General features: G+C 47.1%; 7 protein-coding genes across 7 annotated transcripts; 4 read left to right on the forward strand and 3 right to left on the reverse strand.

Annotated features, from left to right (window-relative positions):
• Positions 1 to 80: 80 nt before the first annotated feature.
• On the forward strand, positions 81 to 2,664 carry E1B28_006368 (uncharacterized protein; the record flags this gene model as incomplete). The annotated part of the gene is made up of 10 exons (XM_043151023.1): positions 81 to 142; positions 201 to 618; positions 671 to 934; positions 986 to 1,314; positions 1,365 to 1,488; positions 1,539 to 2,086; positions 2,147 to 2,274; positions 2,332 to 2,467; positions 2,519 to 2,563; positions 2,622 to 2,664. The coding sequence occupies 10 exons, from the start codon at positions 81 to 83 to the stop codon at positions 2,662 to 2,664; spliced, it is 2,097 nt and encodes a 698-aa protein (XP_043012116.1).
• A 20-nt stretch (positions 2,665 to 2,684) lies between these two features.
• E1B28_006369 (uncharacterized protein) lies at positions 2,685 to 6,640 on the forward strand (the record flags this gene model as incomplete). The annotated part of the gene is made up of 22 exons (XM_043151024.1): positions 2,685 to 2,749; positions 2,804 to 2,888; positions 2,939 to 3,537; positions 3,589 to 3,664; positions 3,714 to 3,969; positions 4,018 to 4,186; positions 4,240 to 4,256; positions 4,311 to 4,437; positions 4,486 to 4,547; positions 4,606 to 4,819; positions 4,874 to 4,899; positions 4,951 to 5,172; positions 5,225 to 5,284; positions 5,335 to 5,341; positions 5,392 to 5,585; positions 5,644 to 5,666; positions 5,719 to 5,844; positions 5,895 to 6,141; positions 6,198 to 6,212; positions 6,269 to 6,381; positions 6,435 to 6,458; positions 6,512 to 6,640. 22 exons carry the CDS (start codon positions 2,685 to 2,687, stop codon positions 6,638 to 6,640), a joined length of 2,856 nt encoding a protein of 951 aa, XP_043012117.1.
• Positions 6,641 to 6,804: 164 nt separating this feature from the next.
• Positions 6,805 to 9,015, forward strand: E1B28_006370 (uncharacterized protein). The gene is made up of 7 exons (XM_043151025.1): positions 6,805 to 7,057; positions 7,113 to 7,256; positions 7,306 to 7,646; positions 7,697 to 7,758; positions 7,810 to 8,323; positions 8,377 to 8,625; positions 8,683 to 9,015. Exons 2-7 carry the CDS (start codon positions 7,199 to 7,201, stop codon positions 8,908 to 8,910), a joined length of 1,452 nt encoding a protein of 483 aa, XP_043012118.1. The 5' UTR covers positions 6,805 to 7,057; positions 7,113 to 7,198; the 3' UTR covers positions 8,911 to 9,015.
• A 41-nt stretch (positions 9,016 to 9,056) lies between these two features.
• Positions 9,057 to 10,526, reverse strand: E1B28_006371 (uncharacterized protein; the record flags this gene model as incomplete). The annotated part of the gene is made up of 4 exons (XM_043151026.1): positions 9,057 to 9,481; positions 9,539 to 9,997; positions 10,052 to 10,145; positions 10,215 to 10,526. The coding sequence occupies 4 exons, from the start codon at positions 10,524 to 10,526 to the stop codon at positions 9,057 to 9,059; spliced, it is 1,290 nt and encodes a 429-aa protein (XP_043012119.1).
• Positions 10,527 to 10,626: 100 nt separating this feature from the next.
• On the reverse strand, positions 10,627 to 11,767 carry E1B28_006372 (uncharacterized protein; the record flags this gene model as incomplete). Its single annotated transcript, XM_043151027.1, has 3 exons — positions 10,627 to 10,874; positions 10,929 to 11,286; positions 11,345 to 11,767. 3 exons carry the CDS (start codon positions 11,765 to 11,767, stop codon positions 10,627 to 10,629), a joined length of 1,029 nt encoding a protein of 342 aa, XP_043012120.1.
• A 218-nt stretch (positions 11,768 to 11,985) lies between these two features.
• E1B28_006373 (uncharacterized protein) lies at positions 11,986 to 14,664 on the forward strand (the record flags this gene model as incomplete). Its single annotated transcript, XM_043151028.1, has 2 exons — positions 11,986 to 13,830; positions 13,882 to 14,664. The coding sequence occupies 2 exons, from the start codon at positions 11,986 to 11,988 to the stop codon at positions 14,662 to 14,664; spliced, it is 2,628 nt and encodes an 875-aa protein (XP_043012121.1).
• A 514-nt stretch (positions 14,665 to 15,178) lies between these two features.
• Positions 15,179 to 16,414, reverse strand: E1B28_006374 (uncharacterized protein; the record flags this gene model as incomplete). The annotated part of the gene is made up of 3 exons (XM_043151029.1): positions 15,179 to 15,195; positions 15,261 to 16,006; positions 16,062 to 16,414. The coding sequence occupies 3 exons, from the start codon at positions 16,412 to 16,414 to the stop codon at positions 15,179 to 15,181; spliced, it is 1,116 nt and encodes a 371-aa protein (XP_043012122.1).
• Positions 16,415 to 16,560: the final 146 nt, after the last annotated feature.

Below are 16,560 nucleotides of genomic sequence, written 5' to 3' on the forward strand. Positions count from 1 at the left end.
TCCATTCAACATCATCTGGTTCTCACACCACCACCATTCGAATCGTCCTCAACGGACTAATTTTGGGTGTTGGTCCGAACATGGAAGGCCACCTTCAACTGGTAATTAATGTGGCCAATCCATCGAAACTCACTCAGACAATGTGCGTACCGAATGTAATAATTCGTGTTCATCCCAACTTACATATTTTTTACAACCAGTTGGACGTCGGAGCTAATTTTTCCGTTATATGTCACCCTTGGCTCTACTCTTGTGCTTGTTCTACACCTTGTGTTCACCGCGAAACCCTTCAAGAAATTTGTTGCGACTCGAAATGAAGAACTGGTTTTAACTCGAGAGATCAACGAACCTTCCGAGGGGCTAGTTGAAGAAGTCAAGGCTCATGTTTCAAATCATGGTGGAACGACTATCTTCACATTCTATCTCACGCGACTTACCTGCACACTGGGTCTCCTTCTACTCGCAATAACATCTCTTGTGCAAGACTTTGAAGAAGGGCATGAGGATTTTGGCGTTCTGATCATGAAGAAAAAGAACAAGAAACATAGAGGGAATGGTTCGATGTCAGATTCGTTGACGACGCGTGAATGGCTCGAGTTCGCAATGTGTTTGACCTTCGTGTGTTTCTATTCAATCGAGAGAGATCACAGGCTTACCTGCAGACAATTAGCTCTACACGGTCCTATTGGCAATTACATCAGTTAGTGCGAAGCCACGATGGAGTAGAGTCGTTATTAGACATTTGAACGTTGTATTGCTCGCGACTTCAGCGGTCTACACGTACAGGGACCTATACCCGCTTGCTACGTTCAACAAGACCCCACTCGACATTGAAGATGGATGGCGAATCTGGGCAAAAGTGGCCTTACTCTCCATCTCGGCTATCGTTATACCCTTGTTAATCCCGAGGCACTATGTTCCCTATAATCCCAAAGTTGGTTCACACTCAAAATTCTCGGGTGGCAAGCTGATGAACGTCTCATAGAACCCCTCACAAACTCCCAATCCCGAGCAAACGGCGTCCTTGCTATCACTCACTCTCTATTTCTTCATGGATCCTGTGATTTTCTCCGTACGAAAGAATGAACACCTTCCTTATGACCAACTTCCACCTCTCCCGGACTACGATTATGCCGAAGGTCTTCGTGAAAGAGCCTTCCGTCATCTTGATCCCACTCTTCGTCCAAAGCGGAGACATCTATTTTTCTCTCTCGTCCGCGTATTCTTATGGGAACATTTCATTCTCTCGCTCATGCTCATCATTCAAGTCACAACTGGTTTCGCAACACCGTTCGCAGTCAAGGGATTACTGAAGTGAGTAATGATAATGTTTTACTCCGTCGGCGAGCCCTCATGGCTTGTAGTTATCTGGAGCAGATGCAATATGGAAGTAGTGATGCGACAATGCGGCCATGGTTCTGGATAGCATTAATGTTCATTGGACCTACCATATCCTCCGTTGCGTTCGAATGGTATATCTTTGTAGGGGTGAGCGTAATTCCTGTTTACTGATCGAGACCATCTAATCCATCAACTAGACGCACATGATAGTCCAAGCAGAGAGCTTACTCACTCAAGTCATCTTCGAACACGCTTTGCGTATTCGTCTCAAATCAGAAGGAGATAGAGAAACTAGTCAGGCGACTCCTACACAGGATACGACAGATAGCGATTCTTCAAACCCCGTTTCTAGAGAATCGACTCTCGTTCCTTCAGACGATGATAATATTTCTGGAGATGACGGTAGTGTTAGATCGGGCACAGACACCACAGCAACTGCGGCAGAAGCATCGACGTCTCACGCACGAGAAGATACACTGGTCGATACCACAAGCTCGTTAAACCGTGCAAAATCAAAAACTGCCCATTCTGACGCAGCCAAACCGTCAGTTAACATTGGGTTACCTCCGTTGACGAGACCCATATCAGAGTCCGGCAATAGCAATATGATAGGCAAAATTATCAATCTTGCTAGCACTGATCTACAAACGATTCTGGACACGAAGGATTTCATTCGATTGTTGGTATACACACCAATTCAGCTGGTACTGTGCGTGATGTTTCTGTATTTTGTTCTGGGATGGAGGTGAGTTTTCACTGTGCTTGGATAACGCGTAAACAATTTTTGACATGATGCCATGCAAAGTGCTTTCGTGGGATTGGGTGTTATCTTCTTGTCGTTGCCGATTCCCGGGGTACTTGCCAGCTTGGTCCGAAAAGTTCAGGTGAATCGGATGAAGCAAACGGATGCCCGTGTCCAGGCTGTTACGGAAAGTGCGTTCGAGGTCCGTTCCATTACCGTGTAACCAGTGATCTCATTATTCATTACAGTTATGAATGTCATACGGATGGTAAAGATGTTCGGTTGGGAGCAGAAGATGAACGACCGGATATCAGAGAAGAGGGACAAGGAGATGTTCTGGATTTGGAGGTTGAGACTTTTAAACATGGCTACCATGATCATAAAGTCGCTATCTTTTCTCTGATATGGATCGTCGGTGTACTGACATTCTATCAGCTATGTCATTCCCATGTCCACAATGATTGCAACATATGCCACCTAGTGAGTTTTTCTCCAGATACTTCCGGCTTTAGATCAACTGACACTCGTGCCATCATAGTGTCAGTCCCAATGCAGTCGAAATGAATGGCATGATTCTCTAATCCTTCTTTAGACTGTTATCATGAAGCAGCAACTCGATGCTTCTAAGGTCTTCAGTAGCATGGTGGTCTTCGACAAGTTCCAAAGGTGAGTCACGGCCGTTAACGCTTGAGCAAGGGGATTAATCCGATTCTATTCAAGTCAACTCTCCAACCTTCTCTACACGCTCAACCAGTCGATGACCGCCAAGGTTTCTTTAGATCGTATCACGAACTTTTTATACGACGTACGTGCTCGTTCTTTGGTCAATCAACTTTGCTTCTCACATCCTTAAAGTCGGAATTGTTAGATTCCTACGCAAATCAAGCATCCCACTCCAATGACCCGAATCGCAGAATTGTCTCCTCTGAAGAACGCAACGAAGAGATCGGATTCAGAAATGCGACTTTCTCATGGTCTCTATCAGGCTCAGAGACGCCCGATAAACGCCGGTTTATCCTCCACATTGATGGAGAGCTCCTTTTCAGGAGAGGATGCATAAACATGGTTATTGGGCCCACGGGGTGTGGTAAGACGTCGCTTCTAATGGCTCTTCTCTCGGAGATGCACTTTATACCCAACAGTCCTGATTCGTGGTATAATCTTCCGAGGGAAGGCGGCGTCGCATACGCAGCGCAAGAATCGTGGGTTCTAAATGCCACTATCAAGGACAACATTGTTTTCGGCACTCCGTTCGATGAAGAGCGATATAAGAAGGTTTTGTACCAGTGCTGCCTGGAGCGAGATTTGAGGTTGTTCGGTGCTGGTGACATGACAGAGGTTGGAGAAAAAGGTGTTACGCTGAGTGGGGGACAGAAAGCCCGAGTGACCCTTGCGAGAGCGATCTATTCCCGTGCAGAGATTCTTCTTCTCGATGATGTCTTGGCAGCGCTGGAGTCAGTATATGTTCGATTGCTCGTTGTTCCTATTATTCACAGCTCTCTTAGTGTTCATACCTCGAAATGGATTGTCGAGAAATGCTTCGAGAGCGACTTGGTGAAAGGGCGGACGATGATCCTCGTGGTTCGTACAAGACCTCAATTCTGGACTCTAATTGATAAATTCTTTTCAGACGCACAATGTGGCCATGGTTCAACCTTTGGCCGACTATGTTATCTCTCTGAACGATGGTCGTATTGCCAGCCAAGGGTCTATAACAGACGCGTTGGCAAAGGACAAGAAACTTATAGATGAAGTCAAAATTGACGAAGAAATTGAGCACAAAGGAAATGAAGTGGTTGACCCCGTTCTTGATGGCCCTGTGAAGTCGGATGGAAAATTGATTCTTGCCGAGGAAGTTGAACTCGGTCATCTCGGCTGGCCAGCACGTAAGTCATACATATGTGCGATTCGAGACTTTGCTTAATTGCTGGTAGTGAAACTGTGGTTATCGAGTCTTGGTGGTCGGCGGTGGTTACTTTTCTACGTCACCTTTATCGGATCTTTCTTAATCGCAGACTTGATCGAGACCGTTCAAATTTGGTATCTGGGGTATTGGGCAGAACAGTACAATGAGCATCCTCCCGAGGAGGTGGATCCGGTCTAGTGAGTGTTGATACAATCCTCACAGTCGGCGAGTATTTACATGATCTTTCCAGTCACCTTAGTGTCTATGGTATACCGTTCATTGCTACTTGCGACCAGTGACTAATGAAACATCGACGTGCAGGCACTATGCTACTGTTCGTTATCATAGCCTACGTGTTCGTCTTCTTCACGTATCTCAACGGAGCATTGAGAGCGTCGCGAGTGATTCACAAACAGCTCGTTGAGTCTATACTAGGCACGACGATGAGGTTAGCCCCTCTGCTTCGCTGAGTTCACTCTTCTCACGCTATTCATAGATGGCTTGATAGGACCCCCACTTCGCGAGTCATCACTCGTTGTACACAGGATATAAGAGATAGTGGGTTGACACCATGTTCCTCCCATATGGACCGCTCTTTAACTCTCATGTTGTCCAGTTGACGATAGCATCGGTCAAATGTTCTCCGTGCTTATTGCCATGACAAGCGCCATGCTCCTGAGATTCCTTGCCGTCGTAGTGTTTACACCTGCATTCCTGGGGCCAGCAGTGCTTGTGGCAGTTTTAGGAGTATGGTGCGGCCAAATCTACATTCGGTCCCAAATGGCTGTAAAACGTGAGATGGCCAATGCCAAAGCACCTGTTTTGGGACAGTATGTCTTCTTGTTAACTCATACCTTTAGCAAGCTGACCGTTCTGCTTTGTAGCTTTGGGTCAGCCATAGCTGGGCTCAGTATGTTTTCCTACACACGATACGTATAGTCACTAATTTCTGGCTGATTAGCCTCGATCCGTGCATATGGCGTCGAAGAAGGCTTCAAGAAGGAGTCTCGTTCACGCATTAATTATTACTCAAGGCCCGCTCGCACGTTTTACAACCTCAATCGTTGGATCGATATCCGGATCGACGCAATCGGCAATATATTTTCCGCTTCCCTGGCTGTTTACCTCGTTTATGTTGGACAACAGAACCCTTCAAACACAGGTTATTCCCTAAATATGGCTGGTGAGGCGTTTGCTAAGTTATTCATGACACGCCACTCAAGCGGGTACTCTAGTTTCGTTCAGTGGGATGATTCTGTGGTGGATTCGATTCGTGAACATGTTTGAAATTCGGGGTAAGTGCCCGGCTTTGACAGCGGTCCTCTGTATTGACATTTTGTAACAGGCAACAGGTGAGACATTGGTTTCTAAGTCATGCATCGATTGATTGACGAATAGCCAGTCTTGAGCGAATAAACGGTTACATCAACATAGAACAAGAGCCCAAGTCTGTTACCGAAGGTACACCACCCGCTTACTGGCCCTCGAGCGGAGAATTACGCGTGGAGAAACTTGCAGCAAGATACTCTTCGGATGGTCCCAAGGTGCTCAAGGATATCTCTTTCTCTGTAAAGTCTGGGGAACGGATTGGTGTCGGCGAGTACTTGAGTGGTAACTTATTGATTGAAACACTTGGCTTACTGACCTTTTGTAGTGGGTCGCACCGGATCGGGAAAAGTATGGATCGTCATGTCTGTCCGCGAACGAATTCACTCATAGACTGTCCCAGAGTTCACTAATGCTTTCCCTTTTGCGATGCATTCTAACTGAAGGCGATGTCTACTACGATGGGCTTCTAACGTCCAAATTGAATTTACAGGATCTTCGCTCGAATATTACTATCATTCCCCAAATGGTGCTCGTTATTTATTCTCAGGTCCTCATCTCCTCTCACCATTTGTTTAGCCCGAACTCATCAGTGGTACTGTTCGAGAAAATCTAGATCCTTTCAGTCAATTTGACGACGCCACTCTTAATGATGCGTTACGTGCTTCTGGGCTCTTCTCTCTACAGAATGAAGGGCACCAGGACCGTATTAACCTAGATAGTTCCATTTCAAGCGGTGGCAATAATTTATCTGTCGGGCAGCGTCAGATTCTCGCCTTAGCACGAGCTATAGTTAGGGGGAGCAAGTTATTCATTCTGGACGAAGGTGAGTTGGTCTTTTTGGTAATGGTGAGATTTTCGATCGACTTGAACTTGTCCTAGCAACTTCCGCTATCGGTAATCCCTCTTAATAGTAACACATTCGACGCCTTCTGATCAGAAGTCAATCACAGACTACAAGACGGATTCCATTATTCAATCGTCTCTTCGTCGAGAATTGGGCCAGGATGTGACCTTGATCACCGTCGCTCATCGACTGCAGACCATAATGGATGCTGACAAAATCGTGCGTTGAATTTGAGATGACGGCGGGCTCATGCTAACCCATCTTGTTCCCAGATGGTTCTGGATGAGGGTTCGATTGTAAGCCTATTCTTCTCTCCACCTACAAATAAGACTGACCACTTTTGAGACAGGCTGAGTATGACAACCCTCAAGAATTGCTGAAGATGGACGGCGGAAAACTACGTGCTTTAGTTGATGAATCAGGAGACAGAGACCATTTGTACGAAATGGCACGGCGCGGACGTTGGTCAACCAGTTAGAATATCGCTTTCTGAATGTATCCACTTTTCTTAGAATGACGCTTCCACCCTTCGTGTAAGTACTTTTCGAGTTTATGTGTTCACACGATTCCGGAGGGTAGATTGATATGACGATGCACTTGGAGAATATGGCTAAGAGCTATGAAGCGTTGTGGTGATTGAACCTGTTAGGGTTCGACCAGGGTTATCTGCTTGTCTGTCGAAGCACTATAATTCTCCCGCCTCCAAACTCTCACTGCTCCATCTGCCGGTATGTATATTTCGAAAACTAACTATTATCCAACCTTGGTTGTCTGTGGAATGCGATTCGTGGAGCTTGAGCTTCGAAACTCACCATGTCTTCATTGGCTAGACTCCCGCTCTCCCAGCTAACCTATCTCGTCGTTATGATTTTTCTTTCTGGAGCTCATTCTCATTGTGAGTAACAGCGTTTGCATCAGAGAGGTAAAGTAAGTTGAGATTTGACTCCTAGCGTCCATCGAGACGAACAGCGAGCTCAAGTGAACGCGGCGAGGCCCACCAGTTGCCGGCCATTACATGTTGTCCTCGTAACACAACATGGCCGAACCTCTCGACCTAGTCGGTGGGCCTTTTGCAGTAGTCGAATCCGATCCAGGTGAGTCTCTGTACGTTGCCTTTGAAACTTCTAAACCTTTAGCATCTAGGTGTATTCACCTCTCTCTCTCGCCACCTCGGTATAAACAACATCGAATTTATCGAACTCTACGATATCGAACCATGGGCCGTGGACCACCTTAACCCTCATGGACTCATTTTCTGCTTTCGCTGGAAGAAGGACAAGGATTCGCAAGACCATAGGCCAAAGACCAGCGACGACTTCCAGAATGACCTCATTGAACAAGTGTGGTTTGCCAACCAACTTAGTGATGATGCTTGCGCGTCTCATGCGATATTAAACGTGTTATTCAACTGTGATAGAGATAAGGTCGATGTGGGGGAAGAATTGGTGTCTTTTAGGGAGGAAACGAAGGATATGTCGGGGATTGTGAGTTGCTATTCCTTTGTCCATGTTCTGATGAGTCTTACCTGGAACAGATGAAAGGACTGGCAGTGTCCAGTTCACATCTAATACGAAAAGCTCATAATTCATTGGCAAGGTGAGTGTATGCAAACCTTCTTCCCCGATCGCACTCATTCTGATGGTTTAGGCCAGCCGATCTACGCGGGGCGCAAAATACACTTGCTCTTACCAGCCTCTCGACACAGAGGAAATCACTCAAATCCACCTCGTCCAAACCCAGCCAACCTAAAGCTAAACGAAATACGAAACCAACTATCACCAAGGGATCTCCCCCAAAACAATCCAAAAAGAAGAAAGAAGAAGAGGAAACTGAAGATGAAGCTTACCACTTCATCGGTTACGTCCCTGCATACGGGAAAGTTTGGGAGCTAGACGGCTTCAAGTCTGGTCCGTTGGAAGTTGGTGAACTCCCGTCCACTTCATCTTCTTCCCCGACCTCCGTCAATTGGATGGATATCGTGCGCCCTGCTCTGAGAATGAAGATGGCCAAATATGGAGATGAAGGTGGGGGGAGGTTCAGTTTGTTAGCTGTCGTAGATGGGCTATATGAAAACGCCAGTGATGAATGGGAGTTTTGGAAGAGGGAGAGAAGAGCGGTTGAGAGGCGGCTAGGAGACATTGATACGGATTGGAGATCAAAGGTCGGTGCTTTACTACTACGAATTAGCCGGATACCGGACGGTTTCTTGAACAGGTAGATCAGGCGCTCTTGCATTCAGCTGAAGATGCCTGTGTACTATCAAACCCCCTTTCGTCCGCCTCAGCCAACCACCAGAAGATCTTCACATCATCCTTTGCGGGTCGAAGACTCACAGCAGATATGAATATTCTCCGAGAAACCGACCCGCAAGAGCTGACCAAGATGTATGAAAGAGCGGTCAAGGAGTGTTTGAGCGCCAAGATAGTCGTGGAGGATGAGCTCACGAAGGGAAAGACCTGTCAGGTTAGTAAGTCCCCATTCTACCGGATCAGGATTAACTCCTTTTCTTTGGCCTTCTAGATAGATCATGTCAAGCGCACACACGACTATGAACCATTCCTCTGCGAATTCGTTAAATGTTTACATGAGGAAGGCCTGGTTGACGCGTTGATCGATGCTCCGAGCTCAAAATCGAAACAAGCCGCGGAGAAAAAAAGGGGGAAGGCTAATCTTCCAACGAATGGGAGGGGACGACCCAGGAAGAAAACCAAGCTTGATGAAGATGATGTGGGAAGTTGGAATCCTTAGTCTAGGTTCCTTGCTGTTTTAGTTACATTTCTTGGATAAAGTCCTTTTTATCACGCTCAGCGCGCCATAGCAGCCTCTATATTTGTACATATAGATAATACAACTTTTTTTTTTTCAAAATGAGAAACCGTTCGTTTTCTCGATACCTATGCAGCCACATAAGCCCTGTACATAACCAACTCTTGTTCTCCCTCAACACCAAAGTTGACGCTAGTTTCTGCACCAATGAAAAAGACATCCCCACATTTGATATCCAAGCTGTCTCCTTGCCATTGCACCCTACCCATTCCTTGCACAACCACAACAATGCTAGGCCCAGAGATGGGAGGATGTGTCTCTTCGGTGTTCTGTAGCTTAATCTGAACGACGGAGAACTCATCAATCGGAGGGTCGTATAGTTTCGAATTCAAAGATTCAGAAGACGCAGGAAAAGACGTAGGTATGACTCTATGCCTCTCTGGTTCATCTGGAACGTAAGTGAGCCCAGCGACGAGATTCGGAACGTCAATCAACTTGGGAGTGAGTCCAGCTCGAATAACGTTGTCTGAATTTGCCATGCACTCTATGATATCTGAAATCTCGGATTTCAGTTTCTGTGGAGTAGGAGAACTCGCAATCGACCGCTTACCTCCTTCAACATACGCATGTGGCTCCCCAGCACTCAGAAAGATGGCTTCTCCCGGTTGAAGAGTGACATGGTTCAACAAGAAGACGCAGAGGACACCGATATCATCTGGAAACTGTTCATTCAAACGTAAAACGAGCGCCCTCTCAATCGGCACCTCTGTTGAATCTGTTTGATACCTTTCCACAAGCTTTCGGACTGCGTTTGTGATATCTCCCTTTGGAGCAGTCATGATGGCAGCGAAAAGGTCTCGTAAGGCTTGTTTTGCCTCTGGAGTACATCCACCTCCGTCTCCATTGGTTTGGGCAGCTTGGCGGAATACATCGAGGATGGTGGGGGGAATGAGAGAAGTGAGTTCTGGTGAGTTCTGGAGGTTGATGGCGATTTTCGGGAGAGCCTGAAAGCCGCAGAGGGCACGGAAGGGAGTGAGTGCAAGTGCGAGCTCAGGTTTGTGGTGAGGGTCTAAGGGTTATTTGTGAGTAGGACAGTACACCCAGCAAAACATTTCGTACGAGCCTTTGTAAATGTCAGGTCTCTCTGCGTGAAGTTTTTCTGCAGTTGGCTTGTCTGGATGTGTCTGGATTGATAGAGCTTTCTGTATGGACAAGACCTGGTGAAAAAGATTGTACTCGATGATGAATATTCTGCTTGATGTTATTCACTTCATATTCATACGCACCTTGAATAAGAATGGCAAGTTCCCTTCCGACCCATCAGAAAACTTGTCTGCTACTGCTTTTCCGACTAGGTCTGGGTGGTCTTTCAGATAATCGGATAGCTTCGGAGGTGAGGACGACGAGGAGCAGAGAACATGAGAGGGCGATGTCGGATGTGTTCCCATCCAGAGCTCGGCGTAAGGTTTCGACTCATCGAGTTGTTGAAACGCGGGTATCTGGGACGATACAGCAAGCTGGTACACTTTCGAGAGGTGTCCATGTTTACCCCAGTCGTAATGTTGGGTGGTAGGTATAATTTTAAAGACCTTACTCATTGGCGATGGAGGACAAGAGAGGCGCTCGCACAGGTCGCGTCGCGGATTTAAGCTTACTATAACTGCTGCTAAGCTAGGAGTGGTATATTCTACGCTTCGGTCAACTTTCACTGGAATCGGAGACTTCATCAAACGACTTTGGTCGCGAGGTATTTCCCTCTACGAGAGTCGCCTGAGTATTCTGCACTTCCTCGTCCTCTTCTTCCTCTGTTGGCGCTTCCAGGTCTTTCTCGATCTGAATCTCTTCCGTTTCCTCGATATCAGACTCAAAGGTCTGAAGCCCAGCTTCCCAATCGCCAGGTATTCGACTCTTGAGACTCTCTGCTATATGTTCTTGCACGATCATCCCTGTAGAGGGGCTAGTGAGACCATCAAAAAGGACATCGAACCGCACAGACGCACCTAGTGCCATCAACGCAGATCCATTCATGGTTCGGTACATATCAATGACGGGATGCCGGTCTCCTCCCTTCCGTTTCTTCTTAGCGATGCCTTTAGATTTTTCCTCATCTCTGACATCTTCTTCGTTACTCGATTCCATTTCATCCTCCCCGGAGACTTGATCTTCTTCCTGGCCGCTCTCAGACGAAGATTGATGACTGTCATCACGCGCCTGCTCTGAGTTATCCAATGTTTTGGACAATAGCTTCGCTGACTGTCGTAGCTTCCGCTGCCTTCGATACTCTCGGGAAGAGTTCAATAACTGGCCTCGTTCATGGTAGTACTGGCTAGTCATAAAGTGTATGCACTTCAAAAGGTCCTAAAAACCGTTGTATTAGAGGAATGAACTTGTCCAGTCGAGGGTGATTAAAGTATACGGATGATGGTAAAGGCACAACGGGACTTTCATTTCCTTCTTCTGGTAAGGCTTTTGCAGTGTATTGGTGTATAGAAGACGGACTAATAAAATCATGATCGTGTTCGAATTTCCTTCGCTTAATCGCTCGATAGTCTTTGACGGGTTCCTCGTCCTCTTCAGACTGTTGTTCGTTTTCTCCGGGGTTCTCTGTATCACCACTTTCTGCACGCTCCTTTCCCTTCTGTCGAAATGTCCTGTATCTTGTTACACGACCTGAACCCCCTGCGTCGCTGGCAATCCAGTTTCCTTGAATATCGCGAGCAGATTGTTTTGCTACGCGAAGTCTTCTGTTGTTTTCCGTCTGAAGAACTCGAGTTCCATCTGGATGAAGGCGCAAACCTGTCAAATCATAAATTGTGCTTTGTCGCGGTGCTGGAGTCATGGAGAGATTGCCGGTTTGAACGCCGAAGCAAATCGAAATATCGATCGATTGTTTCCCACGTGAGAAGGGTCCTTATTTTTTTATTTTTTCCTTGTCGACTGTAAAATCCTCCTTGATTCCTTGAGAACCTTCAAGTAATGGAATTTTCGACCGCTGAAAAGTCCCTACTTTCTGGAAAATGGATCGATTGTCAGATCACCGAGTCACCTGCGACAAACATGGCCAAAACAATAGTTAATGGTGACTTCAGGGAACCTCTCACATCCTCTACCGCTCATAAACTATTCCACACAACCTCTACCGACATCCATCGCGGCATTTCCACGTTATTCGATCCTTCTACTTCACTATCAGACGATGAACTGGAATCCGACTTGTTCAGACTCAACCTTGCAATTGCATGTCTTCATGGATTCGTTCAAGCGAACTGGACAGGCCCGGATCTAAATGTGCAACCTTTGGACGTCTTACAGCTCGAATTCATCACAGAAGAGGCCCTTAATCAACAAGCTGTTGCCGAACTTGCATACGGTGGTGAACCGGCTTATCATCTCGCTCGTGCCGCAACTTTCCTCAGGTTGGCACAAATTCTCCTCGACGTTCCCTACAAACGTTGTCAGTCTGTCGTTTGGTGGCAACTACGAACACATTTGGTTCATCAAGAGGTTTTGGACGAGCCTGTTTCACTGCCGGAAGCTACCCTTCGCGTGTTCGAACAATGGCAGAGCGCGTGCCCTAAAAACGATAGTGCGGAGCTTGCGGGGAGAATCATATTGGAGAATGGGTTGCTTTATCACATCTTTAGACAGGATAGAGCTGCTGCTGAGCACTTTGTTTGCGCAGCTCGGGCCACTGGGCTTGAGTATGAACTGACCGGTGCTCTTGGGAAGCGGACCAAGTTCCAACAGAAGGATTTATCACAGCTCGTTCTGTTGGCTGAAGGATGTTTACCGGAGGACAGAATCAATTCTTCTGAATCCCCCACTACTCAAACCGAGAACGCTGTAGTCCCCGAAAACCTCGCGCTGAACGATGACACACTTCTCGAACAGACAGAGTTCACGTCCTCTTCACTGCACTCCTCTCGTACTGACCGTCTCAAACATTTAGACCCGTCTAACCAACCCCCTCTTCACCCTCTTGACCAATGTATCCTCCTCTCACTTTGTCTAAATGTCAAAAACACCTCTCCTTCACACGGACTCACTTCTGAACAAATGTCACCTTTTATCTCTCGAGTCATCACACACCCACGGAATTGGTCAATCCACACGATGGCTCTTCTTCTTCGTTCCCGCCTCGAATCCACACGCACGCGTACAGTCGAACGTTCAACATTACAGCTGCAAGCCCTCGTTAACCAGATACCGACCACCATGGAAGCTGATGGCACCAATTCAGCTCCTGTCTTAGAACGTTTACGTTATTTCCATTCCATTCCATTACCTTCTCGATGGGAAATGGAGCGAGAACTCGCATCACGATACATTAGTCTCGGTATCATCAGGTCAGCGTTGGAGATCTATGAGAGGTTGGAAATGTGGGAAGAGGTGGTCAAGTGTCATGTATCACTTGAAAGGTCCGACAGAGGTATTGCAATAGTTGAAGAGCTATTGGAAGGAAGCAAGGTTGAGGCCGAGACCGTACTTACTCGAGGCAAAGCAGGCACTTCCGACCCCGACAAACGCAGGAGAGTGCTCGATACAACTCGTGAAGCTAAATTGTGGTGTATACTCGGGGATTTACAACCCGAAAAGGCGGTCGAACACTACAGTCGTGCTTGGGAGGTTTCTAACCAGACGTCTGGGCGTGCGATGCGCTCGTTGGGAGGGTACTACTTTGCTCGCAACGAATTCCCTCAGGCAAGGGATTGTTTGAGGAAGGCTGTGAAAATCAATACTTTGTTGTCAAGATCTTGGTTCATTTTAGGCTGCACTTGTATGAGGTTAGAGGACTGGGAGGGTGCAAAAGAGGCGTTTTCTCGGTGTGTGTCGATAGATGAAGACGACGGGGAGAGTTGGAGTAATTTAGCCAGTATATATCTTCGAATGGGGGACAAAAAGGTGAGCATCTTTCAAACAGTTTTTCAAGAGGGTAGTTAACCTTCTACATAGGACACCGGTGAAGACTCACTCCAGTCGACCTCCCATACAAATAAGATGCTCGCATTCCGTGCACTAAAAGAGGGTCTCAAACACAGTTACGAAAATTGGAGGATGTGGTCCAATTACATGCTTATCGCAGTTGATGTAGGGGAGCTGGCAGAAGCAACTCGTGCCCTTGGTCGGGTAGTTCAAGAGACCAGCAACAAAGGTACTGCGGTCGTTGACGAGGACGTTCTTGACAGACTGGTCAACGCCGTTACACGGGCCCCATCCAACCCTGATGAAGCTGTCGACACATCTGCTGACGATTCAAATGCTGGGGATGCAAAGCTCATTCTTAACCCCAACGAGGGTCGTGGACTTTTGCCGCGAGTATTGGACTTGTTTGATAAAGTCATTCTCCCACACGTATCTTCTGCAAGAGTGTTCCGTGCATATGCGCGGTTGATGACATGGCAAGAGAAATGGGATGGTGCGTTGAAGGCGTGGATGGATGCTTATCGAGAGAGTAACGCGGGGAAGATTGCAAGAGGTGAGCTAAGCGTGGTGGATGGTGCTGCGAGGGATATATGGATAGAGGGTGTTGGGGAAGTTGAGGAAATCGTCGATGTCCTAACGAACCTGGGGCCTCGAACGGATTCAGGTTCTGGTACGGGGAAGAAATGGCGCCTTCAGGCGAGAACTATTGTCAAGAGTTTCATGACTAGGACGAGGGACAGTTTCGAAGATGATTCTGAGTGGAATAGGTTGGAAAATGTTTCGGAGGAGCTGAAGCAGGTGGGATCGGACTAGTTGATCATCTTGCGGTATTGCTACCCAGCGAATGGGTTAGGTCTCGAGATGTTCAGCTACGGGGGATTCCATTATGAATCACTTCTAGGCGTGTAATAGTGGTTCATAGACAACGTACATTCATTCTCGTTTGATCTTCCTCCGTGCTGAATTAAGTCGTCTCTCGCGTAGCCCGACTTCAAACCTTGCCCATTCATTGAAAATGTTCCAACAAGTGGACCAACGCTCTACACAAATGTCGGTGTTCTCGATTCTGTGAGCGCCCATATGTCCAAGATAATTGACACTCTCGGCGAGTCTTCTTCGAAGCGTGGTACCAATCATTATCTTATACTGCGCTTTTACAATAACATCGTTCCACTTGGAGATACTCCTCTATCGAATACAGAGATTCTAAAAAAAAACAAAAAAACAACAACACATAGCAAGTAAACTTGTACAGAATAGAGACTACGAGGCAGACTACCAAACAAACCCTGACGATGACGCAAGTTGAGCCCAAATCCACTTCATCTTACACAGTTCCACGACCTGTTGTGTAATGGGGCGGTACTAAGTATTATGCACAACGGGAGAAGGCTGAAATGGGGGCAGACCGTCCGTTCCAAAAAGTGCTTGGAATATGTTGTTACCACCATCAATTGTACTAGACTCGCGCAAATTTCCATCCGCCAATGGTACGGGAGGACCAACAGAAGAAGATGACTGTGTGGTCGCTGGAGGTGGGAGATCCTTGGAAAGAAGTCTCCAAGTCCCATCACTCGCAGAGGACCATGGAGATGTCGTCGTTTGCCCGGGAGGGAATCTCGGAGAAACGGGGGGTGATCTGGGAGGTGGTGAACCCCAGGCTGGATCCAGCGAAGTATGCACCCTGGATGAATGAGGTTGCCGTTGCACCGTTCTCCAGCCAGGTCGTAATTTAGGCTGAGAGGCTGAATCTGTATCAGATGGCAAGGACCGGGAATTCGGCTCTTCTTCCTTAATGCCTGCTGCATCAACCTGTATCGCGTCAAGTTTTATCCTCAAAAGTCGCTCCCGAGCATGAGCTATCATCACAACCTTCTCCATCCCTATCTTCGCAGCTTCTTCTTTTGAAAGGGGCACTTCGCGCTCACAAAGCGCTAAATACGCAGGTTTCAACCATTTTTCGACACCGTATTTGTCTGCAACATGTATTATTTCAGCTGGGCTAAGGCAGTTTGAGGAGCTCGCGAATGATTGGCAGGTGTCTATCGCAATGATGGCATGTTCCCGAACCTTTGGTAGGTCATACTGAGTTGCGATGGATAATATATCGACCCATGATTGGATTGGTGCGGTGGTAGGTGACAAGAGATACATCCTGTGTAACTCAAGGATGAGTCGTGAATCTCTGGAACGACATTCTCACCACTTACCCATCGTAAAAGAATGACAAAAGAGATTCAAACTCATTTATGCTCAGGCCATTCACCACATAGGTGTTTTCTGGGCCTCTAGGACCAGAAGCAAACACTCCCCGAAAGAACGACGATTCTCGTGCGAGAAAATGCTTATGAATCCTAATCTTCACCCGGTTTTCGACGATGAAAGAGACGATGTCATCGTCAAAATAGAACCTGGAATGTTCCTCCACTGGTGTTGGAGGGCTTTGGTTCGACTGTGACTTTTTATCAGATCGATGTGGTGGAGAATTGCTGCGGGTGGGAGAACTGCGTCTACTGCGGAAGTCTGCGAATGAGTTTCGAGTATAACCTGTTAAAATAGGCATGGCGATGGTCGCAGTAGAGAAGGTTGGCCTACACGAGGTTGCCTTAAGGTCGCGGTCATGGTCTTAGTAGGTGCTTGTAGGTCCCCATAGTATTTTTCACGTCTCCCACCCTCCAGGAACTGCAATTTGTGCTAGTATTAAGTCTA

This window comes from Marasmius oreades, chromosome 3 (assembly GCF_018924745.1).
Source record: "Marasmius oreades isolate 03SP1 chromosome 3, whole genome shotgun sequence".
NCBI classification, from domain to species: domain Eukaryota; kingdom Fungi; phylum Basidiomycota; class Agaricomycetes; order Agaricales; family Marasmiaceae; genus Marasmius; species Marasmius oreades.

Coding starts and splice junctions, on each gene's coding strand:
- E1B28_006370 (XM_043151025.1), top strand. CDS start 7,199: ATGGCCGAACCTCTCGACCTAGTCGGTGGGCCTTTTGCAGTAGTCGAA. Junction 7,759..7,809: donor GCTCATAATTCATTGGCAAG/GTGAGTGTATGC, acceptor CTGATGGTTTAG/GCCAGCCGATCTACGCGGGG. Junction 8,626..8,682: donor CGAAGGGAAAGACCTGTCAG/GTTAGTAAGTCC, acceptor TTGGCCTTCTAG/ATAGATCATGTCAAGCGCAC.